We start from the raw sequence: 17,310 nt of genomic DNA, 5'->3' as shown, positions 1-17,310 counted from the left end.
CTTATTAATGTTTCCTAACTCTGGCACTATAACATGAGATCTCCTCCTTATTAATGTTTACTTTTTCCTAAACAAATTAAAACTTGAACAGTCAGACCACCAGACAGCCCTCATATTTTCATGGGTAATATTGGTAATATTTCAGCTAATACTGGTGTTTACTTTTAATGTTGTAGTGCCGAGACCTGACGCGTTGGACAGCGAGAGGTATGGAGCACCAGTTACTTCCCTTCTGTTGTTTTAATGGAGTCTGTTGTATTGGTTTTTGGTTACATGTTCTTTTTTTTTTTTTTTGGTTTTTCGAGACAGGGTTTCTCTCTGTAACCCCGGCTGTCCTGGTACTCACTATGTAGACCAGGCTGGCCTCGAACTCGGAAATCCGCCTGCCTCCGCCTCCCAAGTGCTAGGATTAAAGGCGTGCGCCACCACCGCCCGGCTGGTTACATGTTCTTAACCCCATATTCTGGATGCAACATTATACACCTAGTCTGTTTCAATTAATAACAAATTCTAAAATTCAAGTTGAGAATATTTGGTGTCTTCTCGTCTTTATAGGATGAGACATTTCTGAAAAGAAGAAGTTATGACTACAACCTTACATGCCAGGGAAATAGCTGCATTAATAAGCCATGGTGTGAAAACTTAGAGGCAACTGATTGTCTCCTGGCTTTTATTCTACATCACTTGGTGTTTTCTGTGACCTGTGGCTATTTTTCAGTTCTGGGTCAGAAAACATTGGTTCCTGGCATCAGCAAGCCAGTGTTGAAGATTCCTTGTGTGTCTTAGAGCCTCTGCTTTCGTTCCTTAATCCATCCACCCATATGTTTGATAAGGAATTTCCTCTGCTGAGGTTTATTTTGGTTTTGCTTCGTACCCTCACATTGCCTCCCTCTCAGCTGTAGAGGAGTCAGTCAGGCTTTTATTCGTGTCCCTGGATTGCAATCACACAGAATTGCTGTGGTCTGAGTGTGGTGAACATGGTGTTTTTAAGCATACAGGCCCCTGGGGCTGGTGGCAGGTTTATACATGTAGATGGAGCCACTTGCTCATAGGGTGGAGTTGTTAGAACAAGTTTGTCTTCCTAGTCCCCCAAATCAAGTTTCAACCTGGTAAGTCAAGAAGAATGACATGTTTCACCTCTAAAGCACCTGGGACTAGCTGCTCCCCAAGCGGAAGCATTGGCTGCAGGCACAGCAAGTTGGGGGTCTCTAAATAACCTCCTTTCATAGCTCCCCTTCTCTCTCCCATAGTTGGGGCTTTGTGCACCCTCGGTTGCTCAGCGTGCCCGAGCTCTGCCACCATGTAGCTGAAGTCTGGGTTAGTGGGACCATTTTCATAAGGAATCTTTTGCTTTTCAAAAAGCAAAACCCAGGCAAGGTAAGACCTCCCTTTTCACTTTCAGCTCTGGCCTTCAGCTCAGTTCACATTAACTTGAGACAGTTTCCCCATGTACCTTCATTCATAAAAGACATGAGGTTCATAGAAGCAAAGGGAGGTGGTAGGAAGGGTTCTGACTGGCTGCTACAGTAAAGGCAAAAGCCTGACTCCATGATTGCTGTGCTTGTCCTTACAGTAGCCTCTTTTCTTTTCTTTCTTCTTTTTAAATTTCTTTCTGTGCTGGGGATTGAATTCAGGGCTTCCTGCATGCTAGGCAAGTTCTACAGTGGAGCTATATCTCTAGCCCCATAGAGCAGGCCATTTTCTTGTCTCAAGAAGAAAAGGAAAGCTTGCTTGTGTGTGTTCTGTGTCACATTAAGCATGATAAGTTGTTGGGTTTTAATATTTTTGTTTTCTTATTTTTACTTAAAAAAACCACTACCAGTGCATGTTTTCAGAGAGAATTTTTGGCTATAACTTAAACCAATTTCCTGGCATGAAAGGCACAGCTGTATGGGGTTCTCCATGTAAAGGAAGCTCAAGTAGAAGGGAGTTCTCTTGTCTGCCAACAGAATCACCCCTGCACTGGTAGCTGAGGCTGTCATTCCGGCTTGTCCATGCTTGACTCAGATCAGAGAGTCTTTAATCATGGCTCCATTAATCCCCCGTCCCCATCTCAGTCCTTTACCATGTAGCAGAAACTTAATATTGTTTCTTGCTTCTCCCAGTTCTGTCTGCTGAGCTGTGGGATACTGACCTTTTTGGCCATGTTGGGCCGCTACATCCCTGGGCTCCTGCTGTCCTACTTGATGCGTAAGTGAGAAAGTACTTCCCTCTACAGATTGTAGGTTGATCAGAGTTTTTCCTGTCATAGTCAGCTGTGGTTCTAGGACAGATTCTCAACCTTCCTAACACTGCAGCCCTCTAATACAGTTCCTCATGTTGTGGGGACCCCTCCAACCATAAAATATTTTGCCACTTCATAACTCTAAATTTGCTACTGTTTTGAATCATAATACAAATATCTGATATTCGAGTCCAAAGAAAGGGTCTTTCACCCCTAGAGGGGTCCCGACCCACAGATTGAGAACTGCTGTCTAGGACGAGGCCTTCTGTATTTTAGTTCTCCAACAATGACTTTCCCATATATTTAGGACATGATTAGCGTTGTTAAATGTTTTTTCACATGGAACTAGTACTTCACATAAAAGGCATAAACTCCCATTTCCTTTTGGGGAGCTTGCAGTGCTGGGGAATCCAGTCCCAGGGTATCATGCGTATTAGGCAAGTATTTTGCAACTGATATATATCCTAGCCCATCTTTTTCTTTTTGGTTTTGAAAAACAGAGTTTCTCTGTGCAGCTCTGGCTATTCTAGAACTCATTATGTAGACTAGGCTGGCTTCAAACTCAGAGATCAAGCTACCTCTGTCTTCCCAGTGCTGGGATTAAAGGCTTGTGCCACTATGCTAGACATCCATGTATAGTATTTTATATATATAATTTTATCTCAGAATCACATGGCCAATTGTCACCATTTTACTTTACATGTCCACACTGCCTTGTTCTGTAGCATATTATGTTGTGTATAGCCGTGATGGGGATCCTGTGGATGGCTACGAAGTTCCTGCTCCCAAAAAACTGTATATGATAGGGGTCACTAGTGGAGGTGACTAGCAGATTTTAGTTGAATTGTTCTGCCCAGAGTCCTAAGAGCACTATAGCAGGGGGGCAGGTAAGATTGCTTTGTGCAATCTCCATTTTCTTCTATTTTTCCTCTTCTCAGTTGTCATCATTATGATGTGGCCTCTTGCTGTCTATCACCGACTTTGGGATCGAGCCTATGTGCGACTGAAGCCAGCTCTGCAGCGGCTGGACTTCAGTGTCCGTGGCTACATGATGTCCAAGCAGAGAGAAAGACAATGTAAGTGTCTTCTGTCCTTTCGCTAACAGGGAAAGAGGAGAAGCCAGGCTTCACAAACTGAATAATCTTTAAAAGTGGGAGAAATAGTGCCCATCAGCAGATAGAGGTGCTTGCCACCAAGCCTGATGACCTGAGTTTAATCCCTAGGATCCTCATGATGGAGAAACTAACACATGCACACATGACAGTTGTTCTCTGACGGCCACAGGGAACTGTGGACATAAGAGTAATTTTAAAATTTTGAAGTAGAAGTGGGAGGTGGTTGGTAGGAGTACAGAGTAGTAAGGAAAGGCAATATTCTTTTTCTGAGAAACCTAGGCAGGTTTGCCAGGTTTTCTTACAAAGGTTTTAAAATCCCATTTTAAACCGATTTGAGGAAAAACTCCCAAGTTGAGTAAAAGATACAGAAGATGTCTGTAGTTCCATCTGCTGTTATGAAACACTTTCTAAGTGTCCAAGCCTTGGATTGACTGTTTTTTGGTTTTTTGAGACAGGGTTTCTCTGTGTAGCTCTGGCTGTCCTGGAACTCACTCTGTAGACCAGGCTGGCCTCGAACTCAGAAATCCTCCTGCCTCTGCCTCCCAAGTGCTGGGATTAAAGGCATGCGCCACCACTGCCTGTCAGATTGACTGTTTTGTGCACTGTTTTAAACAATCTGCATTAACCGTGAGACTCGAGTGGTTTTAAACTGAGTAAATGTTAGTGCAGGTTTTTGATACTTCTAAGCCAGCCTCTTTCCATTAACGAAAGCTATTTCCAAAGATGATTGAGAATAGCCACATAGATGCCAGAAGTTTACTATTATTAGCCTTAGCTCTACTTAACACAAAGAGGGTAGTGCAAACATGTCCCTCTCTTTGGTCTTATCAGTTTGGGTGTTTGATTAAGCACTGGCCTTCAAAGAATCTCGTATGTGGTCACCAAGCCCAGCTTCATCTGGGCCAACTAGTTGAAAACTATCAGTCCTTAAAAGCCTCATTTACCCCAGGTGATCAGCTTCCTCCCTCGCACAACTCTGCCGCTTGGCTTTGTATTTACCCCTAGTTGGTCCTCAGAGTTGCTGGTGGATTAGTAGTTCATCATCAGCTAGAATCTCTAGAGATATGTTGGGTTGGAAGGAGGAGGGATATTGGAGAAGTGTATATAGTCTCATGTGTAACTACTTAGACTTGGCATCCTTACCTTCAGACACTGCTATGGAGACCTAGGGCCATATTTAGAGGCCTGCTTCTTGTGTTGTGATACATACTTTTGGAGTCCAAATGGAGATTTTTCCCTCAAAGGCATCAGGACCTTGTGCTCTTTTTCACTAGTGCGCCGCAGAGCTCTGCACTCAGAACGCGCAGTGGACAGCCACAGTGACAGTGAAGAGGAACTGGCTGCCTTCTGTCCTCAGGTATCTGTGAGTGGAAGCTGCTCCACTGGCCCTTTTAATCCATCTGGCAACATGCATTGAGATAGATGGTAACCAGGTTTCAAGCCTATCACGGCCCTTCAGAGACCCTAGATTCCCCTTGCTCTTAGTACAGAGCTGAGGAGAACCCAGTGTTGTGTGTGGCCCAAGAACTCGGATTGAGCCTGAAGAGCAGTACAGTCACTCATTTTGTTTTTGTCCTACTGCCATGGAAAAACCTGGAACTGACAAATCTTTTTAGCAGCAAACTCATCGAGAGTTTTGGTTAATAAGTATATTTTTCTGGTTGCCCAAGACTGCCTGAGCTCAAGAGGTTGATGAGAATGAGTGTTCCCTTTAGGGAAGCAGCCTCCTAAGTCAAGGCTGCGTGTGGTTCCCATCTACCCCTGGTTTCCTGGGTAGGCTTGCACAGTGAAGCCAGTTGCAGATGGCATCATCTCAGACCTGTTTTCTCTTTCTAAGCTGGATGATTCTACTGTTGCCAGGGAATTGGCTATCACAGATTCGGAGCACTCTGATGCTGAGGTCTCCTGTACAGAAAACGGCACATTTAACCTGTCAAGGGGCCAAACGCCTCTAACAGAAGGCTCTGAAGGTGAGGACCTTTGACCTGAGTTGATAGTAACTCTGACTTTTGCATCGTAGCTTCCTTGGACAGGGGCTTACTTCTGCCCCCTCCTCTCCCGAGTTGTGGTGTAAGTAGAACTGCCCAAGGGTGTGATATGACACGGCTGATATGCTGCCCTTGAAGCCCCCAGTCCCTTATTAGTCATGGACACAGAGAAAAACAGGGAGTTCTCTGCCCATCAGCAGTCATGGCCATCTGAGTGGTGACAAAAAAACTAACCAGTCCCACAGGTTTTGCTTCATCTTAAGCAGTACAGGGTAGGAAAACCTGGTTATATTGGTTTGACTTTTTGTGGGTCTGGGCACAGAGACCAGGCAACTATCATGTTTCACACAACTGTGTTCTCTCAGACCTAGATGGCCACAGCGATCCAGAGGAATCATTTGCCAGAGACCTTCCAGACTTCCCTTCCATTAATGTGGATCCTGCTGGCCTGGATGATGAGGACGACACCAGCATTGGGATGCCCAGCTTGATGTACCGCTCCCCACCAGGGGCTGGGGATACCCAGGTCCTGCCTGCTAGTCGAAATGAGGCTGCACTGCCAGAGCTCCTGCTTAGTTCCCTTCCTGGAGGATCTAACCTTACCAGCAACCTTGCCAGCCTGGTCTCCCAGGGGATGATTCAGCTGGCCTTGTCGGAGGCCTCCCAGACAGATCCTTCTGGCCCACCTCCCCGAAGAGCAACAAGAGGCTTCCTCCGGGCCCCTAGTTCAGACCTGGACACTGATGCTGAGGGAGATGATTTTGAACTTCTGGACCAATCAGAGCTGAATCAGCTAGACCCTGCCAGTTCTAGGAGCCACTGAGAGACTCCTTTGAAGGGGTCACTGTGATGTGGGTTATTTTCCTCCTTCCCACTTACTGTGATGGGGCAAGGGAAGAACCCAGTCTTGTCCCGTGAATTCTATCTGTGTGCTGGGTGGCCTGGCTGACGCAGAGGCCTGCTGAGAGAGCATACTCTTAGCCTGCTGCCAGTGAGACATCGTACCCGTGCTTAGTTGATGAAGTGAGAACAAGCTCCCCCACGGGAGGCTTCTCTCCATCAGCGTGGTACTACAGGCAGCAAAGTAGGGATTTGATTCCCCTCTGAGGAGGTAGTGCTGTTTGCTTTTAGGTCTGGGTGCTCAGGGGCCCTCACTGATACAAGAGCCCATCTCTTCTCACCTCACTGGAGCCACAGAAGCCAGTTGTCATGTGTGTCTTTTACCATGATTTGATTTGTGTTCTCAAAGCAAGTGTGTCCTTTGGTTCTGCAGAGCAGGCCCACTTCCTATCCCTGAGCCATCTTCATTTCTAGGTGGCTGCCCTTTGAGTGCTTGCAGTTTGAGAAATGTGAACATGATGTGGGGCTGAGCCTCTTGTGTATCACCTTGAGCTATAGTATCAGCTGGCTGGTAAGGTTGGTGAGTACCTATCTTGAGGTCTCATGGAATCTTCTGGAGCTGTGTGGTTTGTCTTTGGTGCTGTTAACCCTTGGCTCCATTTGACCATCAATCTGAGCAGTGAGCAAAGCAATATCATATCCATTTTTATGTTCCTTTTTCTTCCCCTGCTCCTCCTCTGGAGAAGCAATAATTCCACGGGGGATGGCAAAGTAGCACTTTACAAATGGCCATGGCTTTCATCCCAGGAGTCACCAGCTCTTCCTACCATACTGCTTCCTAATTCCTGTAAGGATGAGCCCAGTTAGTAAGGATGTGTTGGTAACCAGCAGACCGTTCTGAAGGGTCAGTGTTCTGCAGTCCTGAATCAAATCATGTGAAACAAAACCCCTTAAATGATCATTGGTTCTCAACTTGTGCCAGCGTACTGCCTCTCTGTCTCCCAAATCAGAGCTCAAGCCAAATTCTTCTATCCTCTTTCCCTCTTGCATTAACCCTCTGCTGATCCTCAGGGACCACTCCCCCAGCACTCCCATATTTGGGTGAGGGATGTTGGACAGAGCCCATTTTTATGTGCTGCAGGTTGGGGGGTTGTGCTAACACTTTTGCTCTTGGTTGATGGACAAGGTAGAGGCCAGGGAGTGAAAATACTTAACAGTGAGAAGAGGAATGGCAGGTGCCTCTTTCCTAGTCAGTGAGTGTGAAAGTTAAGCATAGTAATGGTGTCTCCCCACTTTAGGGTTCTCAAATACTTTGGACATCTCTTTATTAGAGCCAGATAGATGTCTTACAGGTAAACTCTGATGTGGAAGAGAAAAAGTGGAGGTGAGGGAAAGGCTTGGGATTTTGCGTGTTTGCATGAGTGTGTGTAGCTTCATGCCTTGGGAGTTGGCAAGAGGAAGAGGGAGGCAAGGGGAGCAAATCCAGGTCTTTTCTTGTACCAGTGGGATCCTGCTCTGAATCTCCCAACTCCTCCACTGTGAATTGGGCTGGGGTGGGGGTGGGGTGTTGGGGAATAAATCTTGTATGAGAACAATCTTTTAAGAGACTGCTGTTTCGTCGTGTACTTCCTTGATAGGTCTTCTCAATCTGATAATAGCTAATTTGGGGTGGTGACCCTCAAAAGAGGAAGCCCAGGTAGATGTCAGGGGCCCTCCTGCCCTCTCTATTTTTCCCTCATCAGGCCACATCTCCCCCTACAACCAAGACATAAATACAACTAACACCCTTGCTGGCATTTTTCAATTTTTTTTTTTTTTTTTTAGATTTATCTTATATGTTATGTCTGTCTGTCTGTGTGTGCACACCATGTGCTTGCTGCCGAATGCCTGTGGAAAAGAAAGTCACATCTACTGGATGTGGAGTTAAGGACAATTTTTAGCAGCCATGTGGATGCTAGTAACCAATCTAGGGTCCTTTGCAAAGAAAAGCAACTAGTTGAACCATCTCTCCAGCCTCGTTGTTCCATCATTTTTAATTCTTAACCTTGCCCCTTAAACAAGTAGGGACAAACAATGTTCTGAATAATAGCTAATGAAGTTTTAGGTTGAAGAATTGAAAAATTAATACTGTGCTCTTCCACTAAGCTGCAGGGACAGCTGCTCTTTGGCCATCAGCAGACCTCAGAAACTAGAAATATTTATTTCAGGCTCCTCCGGACTGGCCACTGTGGTCAGGAATGGAAAGCACCTGCCAGGTGTTGCTGCTCGAGATAACTGGAGACGGCAAGCTTTGTGGCTTGAGTAGCCCCCACTCCTAACCGTCTTTCTTGGGGGGTTCAAACGACAGTAGGTGTCGAGCGCCCCCTATAGGCGACACACGAAAACAGGAGTCCTTAGTGTGCTCGCGTTCGCAGCCACCCTCTGACAAAAGTACCCACAGGTCCTACTTTACACTGAGAAAGCTAGTCCCAGTCCCGTGGATGACTAGCTCTGTGCAACCTTGAGCGGCATAGGAGTTGACCCCCTAAAGTTTCTTCCCGTTCCCACACCACGCGGGTCTAGCTCAAGGTCACGAGTGCTCAAGCACGGCCAAACCGGGTCTCGCGGTTTAAAGTAGAAGGGACCGCTCACCACAGCCAGCATTGCGGGCCCAGGACGCGGGGGCTGGCCGGGGCCTGCGATTTCTAGACCGCGGCTTCTAGGGATACGGGGTCTCGAAAGGTCCGGGCGCTCTTCCGGAAGGCTTCTTCCTTAGCCAATCAACATTTAAGTCCCGCCCCCTCACCGGAAGGAGGCGTTTCCCGGAGCAACCGACCAGTCCAGCTCTGGAGTTTGGTGGCGGGAAAGGCCATGAGTAAAAGCCGGGCCGAGGCTGTGGCTGGAGGTAACGGCAGCTCCCGCAGGACCCGGGAGGGGAGTGGGAGAGGGAGTCGGAGGCGACCCTATATCCTACCTCGTCTCCCGCAGCCCCCGGGATCATCCTGAAGTACCTGCAAGAACAAAACCGGCCCTACAGCGCCCAGGACGTGTTCGGGAACCTGCAGAAGGAACATGGACTGGGCAAGGCGGTGAGAACCCCCTTTGCGGGGGTTCCCTCTCCGCTTAACTCCCTTGTTAGGCTTGGGTCACGCCTTCCCTGTCACCAACAGAAATCTCCCCTGTCTGGCACTCTCTAATTGTTTCCCCCTCCCCCCAGGCGGTAGTGAAGGCACTGGATCAGCTGGCCCAGCAGGGCAAGATCAAAGAGAAGACTTACGGCAAGCAGAAAATATATTTTGCTGATCAGGTGAGAACTCGAGCCCACCTGAGAGCCTGTCTGAGTGAATCGACTCTCAGCATTTAGTTGAGAGTGTTGAGACCCCTCGCAAAATTAATCTAATCTGTGCTATAAAAGAGCTAAAGATATTCTTAAATCAATGTTCATTTGAGCTATGAAGACCCTGACTCACAACTCCCAGCCTCCCCACTTCTACTATCGTTTCGTCTAGCCCCACTTCTGCCAAATCATTTTTCCTCTTCCTCTGCCCCACACACTAAACACATCAGATTTGCATTTTCCTACCCAGATTTTTCTCTGGATAATTATTATCCAGGTAATAACTGAGTATCACACCAATATGGCCAATATAGAATGCTTACTCTGTGCCCGCTAGTTGGCTTGCTAGTATTTTTCTATCAGGAAACCTCTGTTCTCAAACCAGAGATCAGAATGTAATTCTTTGTTTCTTTTACCTTACATATCTGACATGTGTGGCTGTTTGTCAATTATATCTGATTGTTCCCATCCACCCTTTTTTTTTGAGACTGGCCCTCACTATGTAGCCCAGGCTGCCGCAATTTTTTTTGCAGTTGTTGAATCTAACCTGGCATCAGTGCTCTCTGTTAGACCCTCTTATCTAAAGTGATATACTAAGATCTCATCTTGGATGTTGTATCTACAATGATCTATCTAAATGCAGATCAGGGCTGGTAAGATCCTCAAGAGCTTCACTGTATTTTTAGACTTTCTAAAGCATTTGGTCTCACTTATTCAGCCCTACTCTGCCATTGAGCTATATGCCCAGCCACTTATTAACGTATATATCGACAGTCCTGCTTCAGCCTTCCAGGTTGCTGGAGTAAAGGGCCTGTACCACTAGCCCCAGCATTATCTCTCGTGTAGGGTTTAGGGGTGTACCTGGTTCTTCCATATTTTAATGCTGCCTCCCCAGATGTGTGTTTTTCTCTCTGTGCCTCATGGAATCAGCTGTATTTCTCTTGTCTGGCAGGACCAGTTTGAGACAGTGAGTGATGCAGATCTCCACAGTCTGGATGCCAATATCATGGCCCTCACTGCCAAGGTGCAAAGCTTACAGCAGAGCTGCCGACACATGGAGGCTGGTAAGATTGGGCACCCCTTCCAAGGTGCCATGGTTTGGAGGTCATAAATTGCTAACAGAATGGTTCCTTGACTGCAACATCTTACTGCAGCTAAGACCCTTGAGCCAGGTGCCTATGATGCATTGAAAGAAATGCAGACTTAGCTATGGCTTCTGTGTATAATAAAGCAAGACAAGCCATGGGCTCTCCCTGCCTCTACGAGCATACTGCTTCTTATTCCCACTTCTTTAACTACCTGTCCAGCACTCAGCTCAACCTTACAAGCCACTGTTGCTTTTAGATAGAGGAGGAAAGAAAAATAGGAAACAAACTGGCTATAACAAAAACAAAAAGGCTATAAGCCTTTGCTTGAGCTTTCCCAGAATGTGGGTGATCCCCTCTCTTCTAGAGAGATCCCAGAGCAAGATGGAGGTTGACCTCCCACTGCTGGGAAGCGCCTGCTAGGCAGGGCAGGATCCCTTCCTCACTCTTAACTCTGAGGGCATGTGGTTTCAGAGCTGAAGGAATTAACAAGTGCGCTGACCACTCCTGAGATGCAGAAAGAGATTCAGGAATTAAAGAAGGAATGTACTCACTACACAGAGAGACTGAAAAACATCAAAGCAGCTACCAACCATGTCACTCCAGAAGAGAAGGAGAAGGTGAGCCGGGGGGCTGCAGGCTGCAGGCTGCCTGTACAAGTCTGCAGTGAACAGACACAAGGAGCTTAGACAAACACGCTTCTCCCTTTCAGGTGTACAGAGACAGACAGAAGTATTGTAAGGAGTGGAGGAAGCGGAAGAGAATGGTGAGAGGGAATCCCAAGGGTGTTTGTGGAAGTGACAGTCACTGGGGAAGTCTGTGTAGAATGATCCTGCTGGTAGGCAGTGCCTTCTTGTACTGCCGCTGCTCATCTCATAGGGAAGGGGTTTTGTTTTTCAGGCCACAGAGCTGTGTGATGCAATCCTTGAAGGATACCCCAAGAGCAAGAAGCAGTTCTTTGTAAGTGACTCTCCTCTCTTGCTCCCCTGGGATCTTTGCCCAAAGGACTCCTTCATTACTTTCCTTTCCCGGCAGGAGGAAGTTGGAATAGAGACAGATGAAGATCATAATGTTACGCTCCCGGACCCCTGAGGGGCCCTTGGTGGAGGTGGGAACAGACCGTCCTGCACTGGCCACCTTACTTAGGTGGCCTTTTTATTCTTGTTGTTCTCCACCTCTGAGCAGTGGACAGAGGAGCACAAAGGCATAGTGTTAGGTTGAAACTGGTGATCAGAAAGGACGGTCACATCCATTTTACACAGGCCTCAACAAGGACTTATAACAACCCTAAAGGAAAGTATTTGTAATATTTATTGCAATATAATTTGATATAAAAATACTTAATTTCCTCTGGATGATCAAACCTCCCAGATATCAAACCTGGGGAAGGCAATAGGGAACAAAGGATAAAAATAAAAGTACAGAAAGGGTGTCACACACCAATATGTGAGAATCCCAAGGTATAGCCCTGGCCGACCCCCAGAAGACTTGAGTATCTACTCTCCCACTTACTCTATCCCTGGGCCCTAGGAGAAACGGAGGTGACACACTGATGGGGCAGATACACGTATTATGCAGAAGAGGCTGGGGTGCTTTGGAGGTCCGCTAAGAATTTTGGGAAACTACACATAACAAAAATGCACTGTTGGTATTTAGAAAATAAATTCAAATTCAAATTGGGAAGACAGGGTAAGAGTTGATGGGACACTGTTTCCTGTAGCACCCACAGCAGCTGAAGAAGTGGGCAGCAGAAATCTAGCAGCCCTACCCTGAGCTGTCTAGAATACTCTGGCCTTCCTTAGTACTGACCACAGCCCTAGCCTAAGCACTAGATGGCCTTTTACCCTTCATGGCCGTGGGGCTATTTCTTTTCCTTTTCTCCAACTTAAGAACTGCCAAAATACCCACACTTGAGCCAAGTGTTGCCCAAGAGACCAAGCGGAGGCAAACAATTTCCAAATTATATATAGATTGTGAGCAGGAACCCAATGGGTAGAAAAAGGGCTGAGAGGCTCAGGGCTCTGTGAGGTTCCCTGAACAGACTCTTGTCCTAGAGGCTTTTCCTAGGAAGGGGAAGGTTGGGTAGGTTCAACATTGTGGGCAATATAATAAATTAATCAGAAGCTTTTACAAAACACTCAACCCCACTGAAGCTGAAGTGGGGCTGGGGAAACCAAACACCGAGTAGAAACCAGCTGACTGGTGTGAGGTGTTACAGTCCAATCTCATAGGCCCAGCAGTTCCATGGCCAAACACACTCAAAGGCCTCTTGTTGGCTGCTCTGCAGGTTTCCAGGGACCATCAGTAGAGTTGGTTTTTCAACTGATGAAGGACACCAATCACAATCTCTCGTAGAGTCTAGGAAAGACAATGTTCAGGTGATACAGGCCTTTAAGGTACCTGCCTAGACTGGCTATGCTCTTGAAGGCATTTAAAATAGTCATCCAAGGGTTGGCAGCTTGGTGGAGTGCTTCCTAGCATTCAAAGAAGAAGGATGGTGAGATGGCTTGGCAGGAAAGCCTCTTGCATCAAGCCTGCTCACTGGAGCCCACATAAAGGTGGACGGAAAGAACTCCCTAAAAAGTTGTCTCTGACCTCACACACTAAACAGGCTGTTTACCTGGAGTGGGGAGGGTGCTAGAGGGAGATGTCTCCATGGTTAAAAGCACTTGCTGCTCTTGAAGAGAACGCAGGTCCTGTTCCCAGGACCTTCATCTGGTGGCTCACAACCACCTGCCAAGTCCAGTTTCAGGGATCCAAGGCCCTCTTCTGGGCTCTGGCACCAGGCACACATGTAGTACACAGATATATGCAGACAAAAATACCCATGTACATAAAATGGGTTTGTTTGGTTGTTTTTTTTTTTTTTTTTTTAAGGAAAAGAGGTCCCTGAAATGGAGTGTGGCCTACTTTTAATTTTCAAGTCCCTGAACTAAGATGGAGACAAAGATGAGTGTGTCCCTGGTGTAACTGATGTGGGTGTGGGTGTTCACTCCAATAGCCCTTGACTGCTGCAGTGTTTAAAGTATTTCACAATGAAAATGTTGAGAAACCAAAGAAAGTAGAAAATCTGAGAAAAAACAGACAGGCCTCAAGAATAGAAGCCGGCACAATAAAAAGCCCTGGGGCTATGGGGGTGAGGGTGTCTTGTAATCTGCATGTTTCATGTTTCTAGAAACTGTTGGCTTCCACACAGGACAGCCAAGGAGTAGAGTAGCTAATGAGTCACCAATGACATGGGCCAAAGCTGGACCTGGCACTGAATGATCACATCCTGGTTGCCAAATGAGACTTTCCCTCACTGGGCTAGGCAGCACAGACTAAGCACTAAGCTTTGTAGACAACCTGAAAATACTCAAAGGCAGCTACGCTGCTTTTCTGAATGGCTTGGATCACTTTGCCTGAAGATGGTAAGAGACCCCCAGGCACATGACCGCAACTGCCACGTACCTGTGGCTCACAGTGTTCCTCAATCCAGCTGAAGACACAAGCTGAGAGCTCCTGGAAGCTGGCCACAGAGATAGAGGCGTTGAAAGACTGGAATAGGGAGTCCATGATGCCTTGAAAGACGTTGAACTTGACCTGGTCAGAGACCTGGTCCTCTCCCTCATGAGGGTTGTCCTGATGTGCCTTCACGATTTGCTCATAGTTCCTGAAAGCACGAAAGCAAACAGGGCTGAGGTGCTATGGTAACTCAGGCAACCTGAAAGGCATGGTAGGATAATCCAGTAGGCCATGCCATAAGGGGATTCCTAGGGACCTTTGGGGATGCATTCATTATCAACTAGATAGACAATCCTAAGTCAGAAACGGTGAGACCTCTTTGTTATCCTGCAGCTGTGCTGCCTTGCTGTCAGTATCACCTACATGTGTTCTCCAATACAGCTTCTGAACAAGAGTGCCGGGCGGTGGTGGCACACGCCTTTAATCCCAGCACTTGGCAAGCAGAGGCAGGCTCTGGGTTCTGGGTTCGAGGCCAGCCTGGTCTACAGAGTGAGTTCCAGGGCAGCCAGGGTTATACAGAGAAACGCTGTCTCGAAAAACAACAAACGAAAGTGTACCAGAGTTGACTTCAGCCCCCTCAGTTCAGCACCCCTCTTACACTTTCATTATCTTCAAGGCTGTGACATCCTTGCGCAGTGTGGATACTTCTTCCTCCTGCTTTTTCTTCTCCTTGTGTAAAAACTGGATGTAGTCAATGGCTGGAGTAGGAGCCAAGAGAGGGGTTGGGCACTGAGGAAGGCTGAGCCAGAAAACCAACTTTTCCATTACAGCCAGCACACCTGGGTGAGACCAGGTCCTGGCCACTTCCCAGCCACTACTCCTCCCCTCCCTCCCTGTCCCCGTCCCTCTCGGACATACTCTTCTGTAGAACAATGGCTTTGCTGAGTTTTTGGGAGCCAATGGAGAAATCCTGCTGCTGACAAGTAGGGACAATAGTCTGAAGGTCATCATAGCCTCTCTGGAAACAGCAGGGAAATGGGTTTCTTAGCTCAGGGACAGCAAAGGCTAGCACACACTTGATACTAGTTCCATGCTCAGGCTCAAAAGCATAGAGGTCTGGAAGGAAGAGGTGCAGCCACAGAACCAGCTCAGCTTCCCCACCCCACCCCACCCCACCCCTGCAGACCTCTGGGGCTGAAAGGGCAGGGCAGGGTGTTCTCTTGCTGCCTTGGGTAACAGGCTCCCAGTCACCTTAATAGCATCCCTCCTCTTCTGTTCGGCCTGAGTGTGTGCACGCCGCCTCCGGTCTTTGTAGGACTCCTTGTAGGACTCCTGCTGATAGTCACTGTCTTCATCATCTAAACTCAAGAGATGGAGGAAGGAGGAAGTCACCTTAGGGTACACTAAATCCGAGCAGCCCACTCTTCCCCAGTTGGAAGAACCTGGTGCCCAGAGATGGTGAATGGAAAGAACCTAGTTATCTCGGATGAGGTGAAAGACAGTGAGACTCAGGCTCCGCACTGTTCCTGCCACCCCCATGCGGATAGTGGAGCTCCCTGTCTAGGAAAGATACTAAAATGATGGAAGAGCTAAGTCTCCCCGGGTGTGTGATGAGCTATGTTGCTGCCTACCTGTGTTGGGGACGGAAGAAGCACTGGTGGAGCCGATGCTATTAGCTCTGGACACTACACTCCCCTTGTGGGTGCTTTCTACAAAAAGCCCTGGAAAAAAGAGGCCTCAGTCACTAAGGAGTGGGGAACATTGCCATGTCTTCAGTGACCTATGGACACAGTGACTTCAAATGCTGACCTCTCCCCATCAACTCCAAAGCCACGGGCCTTCCATTTCATGCTGCAGTGCTCCCATCCCCAGGTCTACACTGCCCAGAGGATTTATTTCTGGCTCACAAAGGGGCATCTGGATGCGGTGACCATGACCAGCTGTCACTGTTTCCATCATTAACTGTTCTAAAGCAGAGGCACCAGGTGTGACCCATGGTTGCTTCCTGCCTATTCTCCAGCTCCACCCTCACTTCTCAAGCCAAGTCCTTGGCGCAGTGACAGTGGACTGTGCTCAGGTGTGGCTGGCAAGACCACAAGAATCTACAGAGCCGAAAAAGGGGTCATTCCCGACCAGCAGACGGTCGGGGAAGCACTCACCAGGATCCAGGCTGTTGTCACTGTAGGCATACTCGACCTATAGCACCAAGCAAGGGAGAATTCTGTCAGACCTTTGCCTCTAGGAAGGCACGCGCAATCCGCGAAAGCACAAACCACGGGTGCAGGGACCACTGAATGGTTAAACCAAGCCCTGGCTAGGCCGCGGGGGCGCCGCCCCCTCTGTACGCTCCCTACCATCCCCGCCCCATCATCTCCCAGCCATGATCCCCTTGTTCCCGCACACACGCCCCGTTTGTCTCCCCACCTTGGCACAGGCCGGGTGAGAGCTGTCTTCTCTGCAGCCCCGGGGCCCGGACAGCAGGGGAGACTCTGGGGATAGTTGGGGAGCCCCGCGTCTTCCGGACCCCCTACGTGCACGAGCCCGACCCGCCCTCCCCTCGCCGGCGTGCGCGTCCGCGGAGCTTGCCTTGACCCAAGGGTCCTCCGGAGAGGCGCCCGGCTCCGTCATCGTGAACCTACCGAACCGGAAACAAGCCAGTGGACTGGCCCCCAACCTCCAGGAAGAGGCGAGGCTCAGTCACGTGATCCAACCCACCAATCCGCAACTGCAGTCATGAGCGGTGCGATAGCGCTGCGCTTGCGCGGCTCCAGTTGGTAAACGAATATTGGAGGTGGCTATATCTGGCCAGTTCGCATTAATGTAGGCAGTGTCAGCTCCTGAGGGTCTCTATTCGCCTCCGAATGAAAATCTTCAATGGCGGCGATTTTCTGTGCAATAGAGCACCTCCAAAAAGATTGTCAGAAGGGCTAAAAGTGTAATTAGTTTAGCGGTAGAACCCGTGTGAGAGCCCTAGCATCTCAGAAAAAAAAAAAAACTTCGTCTGAACACCGTGTACGCATGCGCAGAGCTGATCAGCTCGGCAATTGCAGCAGGGTCAAGAACTTCCCCTACATCACATGATCTAATCCAAGAGGGCACAAAGCCACCTCCAGCATCCATCTCCCAACACTTGGTGTCAGACAGGACGGTTTGTGGAATTGTCTTACTAAAAAGCCTTTTAAAGCCGGGCAGTGGTGGTGCACGCCTTTAGTCCCAGCACTTGGGAGGCTGAGGCAGGCGAATTTCTGAGTTCGAGGCCAGCCTGGTCTACAGAGTGAGTTCCAGGACAGCCAGGGCT

The 17,310-nt window shown here is 48.2% G+C and overlaps 3 protein-coding genes and 1 long non-coding RNA gene across 7 annotated transcripts in view; 2 read left to right on the top strand and 2 right to left on the bottom strand.

The window, feature by feature from the left end:
* Positions 1-7,775, top strand: part of Retreg3 (reticulophagy regulator family member 3) — a 25,625-nt gene extending 17,850 nt beyond the window's left edge. Inside the window, exons 3-9 of the mRNA XM_031350986.1 lie at positions 177-207; positions 1,251-1,377; positions 2,106-2,190; positions 3,163-3,300; positions 4,614-4,696; positions 5,177-5,309; positions 5,693-7,775. Coding sequence (XP_031206846.1) covers positions 177-207; positions 1,251-1,377; positions 2,106-2,190; positions 3,163-3,300; positions 4,614-4,696; positions 5,177-5,309; positions 5,693-6,150 — 1,055 coding nt within the window. The 3' untranslated portion in view covers positions 6,151-7,775. The remainder of the gene's footprint in view (positions 1-176; positions 208-1,250; positions 1,378-2,105; positions 2,191-3,162; positions 3,301-4,613; positions 4,697-5,176; positions 5,310-5,692) is intronic.
* A 406-nt stretch (positions 7,776-8,181) lies between these two features.
* LOC116076910 lies at positions 8,182-8,900 on the bottom strand. Its single transcript, XR_004113127.1, has 2 exons — positions 8,799-8,900; positions 8,182-8,531 (listed from the first exon to the last, which is right to left on the bottom strand). It is a non-coding gene; the product is annotated as an uncharacterized LOC116076910 (long non-coding RNA).
* Positions 8,800-11,921, top strand: Psmc3ip (PSMC3 interacting protein). Its single transcript, XM_031350992.1, has 8 exons — positions 8,800-9,051; positions 9,135-9,235; positions 9,364-9,453; positions 10,436-10,547; positions 11,043-11,188; positions 11,281-11,334; positions 11,469-11,528; positions 11,604-11,921. The coding sequence occupies exons 1-8, from the start codon at positions 9,018-9,020 to the stop codon at positions 11,658-11,660; spliced, it is 654 nt and encodes a 217-aa protein (XP_031206852.1). The 5' UTR covers positions 8,800-9,017; the 3' UTR covers positions 11,661-11,921.
* Mlx (MAX dimerization protein MLX) lies at positions 11,862-16,714 on the bottom strand. 4 transcript variants are annotated; one of them, XM_031350990.1, is made up of 8 exons: positions 16,599-16,709; positions 16,172-16,208; positions 15,644-15,733; positions 15,264-15,370; positions 14,931-15,030; positions 14,671-14,770; positions 14,019-14,220; positions 11,862-12,926 (listed from the first exon to the last, which is right to left on the bottom strand). In XM_031350990.1, exons 1-8 carry the CDS (start codon positions 16,638-16,640, stop codon positions 12,870-12,872), a joined length of 735 nt encoding a protein of 244 aa, XP_031206850.1. In that variant the 5' UTR covers positions 16,641-16,709; the 3' UTR covers positions 11,862-12,869. The 4 variants fall into 4 exon arrangements, with proteins under 4 accessions (XP_031206850.1, XP_031206847.1, XP_031206851.1 ...); XM_031350987.1 differs by having other exon boundaries at positions 16,437-16,696; XM_031350991.1 differs by lacking the exon at positions 15,644-15,733 and having other exon boundaries at positions 16,599-16,714.
* Positions 16,715-17,310: the final 596 nt, after the last annotated feature.

Source organism: Mastomys coucha, unplaced genomic scaffold, assembly GCF_008632895.1.
Source record: "Mastomys coucha isolate ucsf_1 unplaced genomic scaffold, UCSF_Mcou_1 pScaffold5, whole genome shotgun sequence".
NCBI classification, from domain to species: Eukaryota; Metazoa; Chordata; class Mammalia; order Rodentia; family Muridae; genus Mastomys; species Mastomys coucha.
The sequence above is the reverse complement of the archived record's forward strand: the minus strand, read 5'-3'. Positions and strand labels throughout refer to the sequence as shown.

Bases quoted from the DNA above. Each gene is read 5' to 3' on its own strand.
- Psmc3ip (XM_031350992.1), top strand. From the start codon at position 9,018: ATGAGTAAAAGCCGGGCCGAGGCTGTGGCTGGAG. The intron at 9,236-9,363 runs GTGAGAACCCCC...CCCTCCCCCCAG, and splicing joins AACATGGACTGGGCAAGGCG to GCGGTAGTGAAGGCACTGGA. The intron at 11,189-11,280 runs GTGAGCCGGGGG...TCTCCCTTTCAG, and splicing joins CTCCAGAAGAGAAGGAGAAG to GTGTACAGAGACAGACAGAA.
- Mlx (XM_031350987.1), bottom strand. From the start codon at position 16,640: ATGACGGAGCCGGGCGCCTCTCCGGAGGACCCTTGGGTCAAGGCAAGC. The intron at 14,771-14,930 runs GTATGTCCGAGA...CTCCTACTCCAG, and splicing joins AGCCATTGTTCTACAGAAGA to CCATTGACTACATCCAGTTT. The intron at 12,927-14,018 runs GTACGTGGCAGT...TGTCTTTCCTAG, and splicing joins AGGAACACTGTGAGCCACAG to ACTCTACGAGAGATTGTGAT.